The sequence below is a fragment of the Watersipora subatra genome, chromosome 9 (assembly GCF_963576615.1).
Source record: "Watersipora subatra chromosome 9, tzWatSuba1.1, whole genome shotgun sequence".
NCBI classification, from domain to species: Eukaryota; Metazoa; Bryozoa; class Gymnolaemata; order Cheilostomatida; family Watersiporidae; genus Watersipora; species Watersipora subatra.
Genome location: NC_088716.1, coordinates 4,074,250 through 4,081,510, shown reverse-complemented (window position 1 = coordinate 4,081,510; position 7,261 = coordinate 4,074,250). Strand labels below are relative to the sequence as shown.

At 36.6% G+C, this 7,261-nt stretch overlaps 1 protein-coding gene across 1 annotated transcript; it reads left to right on the top strand.

The window, feature by feature from the left end:
* Window positions 1-2,699: 2,699 nt before the first annotated feature.
* Window positions 2,700-3,269, top strand: LOC137404224 (uncharacterized). Its single transcript, XM_068090386.1, has 2 exons — window positions 2,700-2,950; window positions 3,149-3,269. Exons 1-2 carry the CDS (start codon window positions 2,700-2,702, stop codon window positions 3,267-3,269), a joined length of 372 nt encoding a protein of 123 aa, XP_067946487.1.
* Window positions 3,270-7,261: the final 3,992 nt, after the last annotated feature.

Sequence of the window (7,261 nt, the reverse complement as noted above, 5' to 3'; positions counted from 1 at the left end):
GCATCAAACTTCAAAAATGAATTATTCTGTTATATCCACAATTAAACATGAAAAACTGCATAACAATGTTTGAAACAGTAATCCTTTTGAACTCTCCTTAAAGATCACCTTTCTAAGTTGTATTTTTGTTTCCTACATTTTTCTTTTCTCTCAATTGATGGGTGCATAGCTGATTCATCATGAAAAGAGCACACAAAAATGTGTTGATAACTTATAACATTAATAAACTATTTAATGATTTTTTCTGTAAGTATTTCAATTGGTCAAACGGCCTTTGTTCAATAAAATGATTATCTGCTGAGGTCAGCATTTAAAACTAGTGATAATGACAGTTGTTGGAAAAATAGTGAGCTTTGAAGACAGCCACTAAACTGAACACAATGAACAGAGGCAGACAGTGAATTAAACACTGTTCAATGCTTTGTGTTCTAACTTGATTTTTAGGAGCTACATGTTCTGGTAACTGCACTCACAGTTTTCTGTGTTGGTGTGCTTAAGTTGTAAACACCAATACTTGTTTTTTGTTTTATCAAATATATTTATAGGCCCGAAACTACATATATCAACCCTTTTTATTTTATTTCTAGCACCTAAACACAGATATGCTAGAATTATAGGAGGAGCTGTAGGTGGTGGCCTCTTTCTAGCAGTTTTGGTTGCTGTGCTACTCTTCATAGTCAGAAGGTAGGCAACCTCCCATAGGTCACCATAGAATTCTCACTTATATTTCTTCTCTATTTTAACATTATCTGAGGTAGAAAGAAGTAATTCTTTCAAGGCTAATCACATAAATGGACTTTAATCTTTCTTTAATGTAGCGGTCTAGTTCCATTTACTGACATCATTATTAATTAGTCTGTATAAATACAACTTTATTAGGATTTTCACTTTGTAGAAAGTTCATGAACATGAAAGAATCTGACTCCAGGCAGAGTGAACAACCTAATAGATCAACTATGAATGAACTTTCAGGTAATTAGAGAGCTGTTCTTATGGTATTCTGTGGATCTCCACTATAATTTGCTGGTAATGACAACATAACCATTAAAACACCTCTAGAAGGATTTATGCTATTTTAAACATTAATATAAGCATTCACTATTTTTGTGTTATTTAGAAGGCTCAGCAAACTTCTCTGAGAAGTTGATCAAATATTTACCACAGACGAACCAATCATTTACAAAAAGGACAAATTATATTACATTTATATTGCTTTATTTTATGCATTCAAGTTTGCGATGCGACTACTTTTTGAGACTGAAGTTCAATTGTATATGTAGATATTGATCCAAACAGAAACACATATGAAGAGGTGGCCGATAACATTAAAGACAGAGAGGATGCCCATATATATGACACAGCTGATAGTAATTCTGCATATGAGATACCACACAGATCGTCTGCAGCTCATGAGTATGAGGTGGTACAGGCAGATGTCTCTCCTGCGAAAGACCTATCTGAAGGCATCTCTCTTTTTTATGTTAATGTAAGGAAGAAGTAACTAGAAAAAAGGTTTTTTATTCAGACTTTTGGAAAACTCTCTAACAAACTAGATAGCTAAAAATCATTTTACTACTCAAATAAATATATAAATATTTGCTAAACTTATTTTCTTCAGTCATAAATCACTTGTTTCATCTGTGTCACCTGTTAATAAATATTTAATAAACAAGTCATAGTTTATAACCCATAATTGCTTTGCTAGTGTAACTAATAAAATTCATTTTGGGTTTGAGTGGGATAATGCAAATTATATGAACCATTTAATTACTAAATCTTATATGTTTGAGACGCTGTATGATCATATGAATTGTAACAGCTTTTATTTCTCATGTTCCACTGTTAGATTTACTAAATATGTTTATTTGGAATGAGTCGTTTTTAAAAACAACAGAAATATAAATTATCACTCATTTTGTTGCAGGTAGGATTTCAAGGTTCAAATGATGAAGCTTGATTTGAAAAGTGTTGAAAGAATAACTGGACAACAACATAAACAAAAATGAGCACTACAAAAATATTAATCTTCTGTCTCGTTTTTAAGCTGGTTTGAATCAAAGTTTGAACAAAAATTATACACCTTATCTTATTTATTGTAATAATAGCAGCTTCATGGTTTTAAAAGCTATCTCGTAGTGCTTTCTGCAAGCTTTCTGCTTTTTGTTACAATAGCCTTTTCATAATACCTTCTCTTTGTTCTCAACTGTCAAGATGAACACAGCTAATAAAGTTTCTGTCAATAAACTGAATGTTCAAAGTATCTAAACAACAGGTTATGGGCCCATTCAACCCATTAAATATTATCAAAGAACTATGGATGAGAAAGGCTAGACTATAGATAAGCTGAACACTGATAACTGTGCCACATGGAAGTTCAAACTCAAACACCTACTCATAGCTAAGGACTTATTGGGATATGTGGATGGAACCATTACTCTGGAGGATGATGCTAACGCTGCCGCTAAAGCCGAGTACAAAAAGAAGTCAAGCAAAGCTTTTTCCCACATGGTGCTTTCTGTGAGTGATAGTCTTATTTATCTCATCAGTGAATGTGAGGACCCAGGAGTTGCGTGGAACAAGCTCAGGGCTCACTTTGAACGTGATACACTGGCGAATAAAGTATTTCTCAAGAAACGGTACTTTAGGACTGTTATGAGCGAAGGTTCACAATTGAAGACCACCTACGTCACATGAAAGCTATGACTGATAAACTTGCAGCTATTAAGGCTAATATTCGCGAGAAAGACCAGGTGGTGACTCTACTTGGAAGCCTCCCGGAAAGCTATTCAATGGTAGTGACTGCACTCGAGGCTCGCGGCGACAATATAACTTTACAGTTCGCCACACAAACACTGCTTAATGAAGAACAAAAAAGGGAACAAAGAGCACTGACTCCAGCCAGCGATTCTGGTAGTGTCAGGTCTAAAGCGAACTCTGACACTGCTCTACTGTCAGCAAGTAACCGCTTTAAACATAGTCAGCAACAATCTAAAGGCTTCTATATCTGTGGGTCTTTACAACATTATCAAAACGATTGTCCTGAAACCAACTATAATTAGAGCCGCGAATCGCGTCGCGGCCAACAACGAGGTCATGGATATTACAACAGTAACTCAAATCCACATCAGGCCAAAATATCTACATACAGTGATAATAGCAAAGATGATGAATCGGCATTTACTGTATTGGAGACAGATGTTGACTCTCAAAAATGGATGATCGACAGCGGTGCTACCAGTCACATGGCGAAACAAAGCTGTATTTTGTGATTATTTTAAGCTAGATTCACCTGAGTACGTTGTTGTTGCCGATGGGCCTCAAGTTCAAGTAGTCGGAAAAGGTATTGTTCAGCTGCAAATAAAAATTCATGGAAATAAAACTAGACGTGCTACACTTTACAATGTACTACACATGCCTGACCTACACGGAAATCTATTTTCTGTAAAAGCGGCTACACAAAGAAGATATATAGTACAGTTTGGACATTCGAGATGCTGGGTTAAGAATCAAACAAAGATGTTGATAGCATCAGGATCTGTAGTAAACAGGCTATATTATTTTGATGTCGAGTTCGCTATTCATACTGCTAATGCTGCCGCGTCCTCCTCCCTATTGTGGCATCAACGTCTCGCTCATGTAAACATAAGTAGCCTCAAAAACATGAATCATTGGTGTGAAAATGGTTGTAATGTTACCGGCGAAATAGGTGTCTGTGAAGCTTGCAAGAAAGGTAAAATGTCTCGACGTCCATTTCAAACTGACCGTGGCATTAAATCAAGTAGGGTTCTTGAATTGGTACATGAGGATGTGTGTGGACCTATGCAGAATGAATCTTTAGGTGGTAGCAAGTATTTTATTTCATTTATTGATGATTTTAGTAGGCATGTGCAGATATATTTTTTACGTGACAAATTTAGCGTGTTCCAGGCATTTAGAACTTACGAATCATTAGTGACAAATCAAACTGGTCAGACTATAGGTACACTTAGAAGCGATGGTGGTGGAGAATATACATCTAATGAGTTTGAGAGTTACCTTTCAGCCCAAGGTATACATCACCAAGTCACCACTCGCTATTCTCCACAACAAAACGGCTGTGTTGAGAGAATTAATCGTGCTGTTTGTGAGGCCACTCGATCGTTAATTTCTGAATCTCACCTTCCAAAGTCATTCTGGGCAGAGGCAATATCGACCACGGTATAAATTCGTAATCGCCTCCCCACACGAGCACTTGAATGGAATACAACTCTTTATGAAAAATGGAACAACAGAAAACCAGATATTGCACACGCGAAAATTTTTGGATGTTTAGCTTATGCTCACATACCCGATCAGCTGAGACGTAAACTTGATGAAAAAGCAGAATCAATGGTGTTTGTGGGGTATAGCCTTAGGTCTAAAGCCTACAGACTCTACAATCCCATCACTAGAAAAATAGAAGTAAGACGTGATGTCACATTTGATGAAACCAAGCTCGGTTTACCAAATCAGTCGTCAAAGCCAAATGTAGACAACTCTGAAGCGGTGAATATTGACTTATCAGAAAATGAAAAGGCTCCACCAACACCGACGGTTACGCATAGGCGATCACCACGTTCCACTCAACCCATTTTTCGGTTTGGTATTGATGATATCACAAACCTTGGTCACTCTGCTCACTCAGCAATCAACATTGTGGAGCCTCTTAGTTTGTCGCAAGCACAGGCTAGCACAAATCGTGATGCCTGGATTAAAGCCAGCAATGATGAGTATCAATCACTGATCAACAATGGTACATGGGAACTAGTTGATCTACCGCCCGAGCGCAAATCGATTGGCTCTAAGTGGGTTTTTAAGGCTAAATACTCGTCTGATGGGTCTATAAGTACATTAGATTCAAAGCTCGACTTGCGGCAAAGGGATGTGCACAAAAGGCTGGGGTGGATTACGATGAAACATACGCCCCCGTGATTCACAGAACATCTCTGCGAGCACTCTTATCGGATGCTGTTGAGAGAGATATGATGATACACCAAATGGATGTACAAACGGCTTTTTTGATTGGAAAACTGTCAGAAGATGTACAGGTGTATATGGAACAGCCAGAGGGTTTTGTTGTGCCGGGTAAAGAAAATATAGTCTGCAAACCTAATCGCTCGCTGTATGGACTTAAACAGTCGCCTAAATGTTGGAACATGTTATTAGATGAATTTCTTAAATCATTAGGTTTCATGCAGTCCTCCGCTAACAACTGCGTGTATATTCGCTACAAACATAACCAGAAAGTGATGATTGGTGTCTACGTAGATGACTTGTGTATAATGTCAGACACTGGTGCTCAGATGACCGAATTAGAATCGGCTCTCTCGTCTCGTTTCAAAAGGTCAGATTTCGGACTGCTTCATCATTGTCTGGGATTACTTATTGAGAGAGACAAAAATTTTATGCGTCCAAGACAGAAGCCTTACATTCAACAAATAATTCAAAAGTTCAACATGGAATATTGTAAGCCTGTCGCAACTCCGGCAGCATATGATGTAAAGCTGAGTCACAAGGATGGAAGCAAATTAGCAGATCCCAATCTCTATCAATCAATGGTAGGAAGTCTACTATATGCTGCCGTATCTACTCGTCCAGATAATGCTGAAGCAGTGGGAGCTTTAGCCAAGTTTAACGCTTGCCCCACCAAGACTCACTTGACCTTCAGCCAAACGAGTAATACGCTACCTGAAGGGCACCAAGGATTTATGCCTGAATTTTAGAAAGCAAGGTAAACCAATGGTTGGATACACAGATGCAGATTATGGGAGCGACGCTGACCGGCACTCGAAATCGGGTGCAGTCTTCATTAATGCTGGTTGTCCAATCAGCTGGTCCAGCAAGCATCAGTCAGTCGTTGCTCTCTCTACTACAGAATCAGAATATATGCCATTGTTTGATGGTGTTGTTGAGTGCATGTGGTTACATCAGCTATTCTCAGATATTGGAACCACGGAACTTAATTCTACAATCATCTTTGTAGGTAATCAATCAGCCGCAGCGATCACAAACAGCCAAAAAACTAGCAAGCGTACAAAACACATAGATGTAAAATACCACCACGTTCGTGAGGCGATTGAAGCTGGTGATGTCTGTACCGAGTTTTGTTCGACAAATGATAATATCGCTGACATATTCCTGAAGCCGCTGCTACGTGATCGATTTGTCAAATTTAGAGACATGTTGGGGTTGAGTTAATTAATTGTCTGACCACTGAACACAAGACTGTTATATTTTTGCATTTTCGTTGATTACAATCATTGTATTTTTTTTGTCGCAAATTGGCTGTTGGTGCAACCATGTAACTGAGTGGAGGTATTGTAATAATAGCAGCTTCATGGTTTTAAAAGCCATCTTGCCGTGCTTTCTGAACGCTTTCTGCTTTTTGTTACAATAGCCTTTTCATAATACCTTCTCTTTGCTCTCAACTGTCAAGATGAACACAGCTAATAAAGTTTCTGTCAATAAACTGAATGTTCAAAGTATCTAAACAACATTATTGTCCTGCACTAAACTATTACTCACTTTTTTTTGCTACATTCATTCAATTTTTGAAAATACAGACATAAATATCATTGGTAGGGCTTTTTATTGTTACTTTTACTGTACTATTTGCTAAGTATTTAAGTTTAAAAGTTTTGTGTAGTAAGTTTGAATTTTTTTAGCTGATCCAACAATGGTCTTAATAATTTGATTTCTATCACATTTTTACTGTGATTTTCTGAAATTTATAAAAAATGCTGACTATAAATTAGTGTTTAATTTATCGCAAAAGTTATCATTTTCCCCAAAAATGATTATTCATTGATTCTGTTAAAAATATTCCATAGCACTGAATATAGTAATAATCTTTGACAGCTTTTCTTTGCTGGTACTATTGATTTATTACTCGATGTTATTTGGAGAAGTGGTTTTTTCTTTTCAAAAGTGACATATTTAGCTTAAACAATTTTTTTAATAAATTTATCACTGTTAAAAAACTCCTAACATATTATATAACAAAATAAATAATTATCTTTCAAATTTTGAAAATTTTTCAATACCACAATCAGCTTACATTTCTGGTTGTTTTTTAAAATACAATACAGCTTTTGCTGTTTAAAAATAACACATAAATTTCTGTTAGGCTGCTGAACATATAAGTGAAATATTGAAAAAATAATTTAAAATCATCTTCTTCAAATATTGAAAAAATTAGGTTTCATTGCTTTATCACTGCGGTGAGAAAAAAACTTTGAAGAAC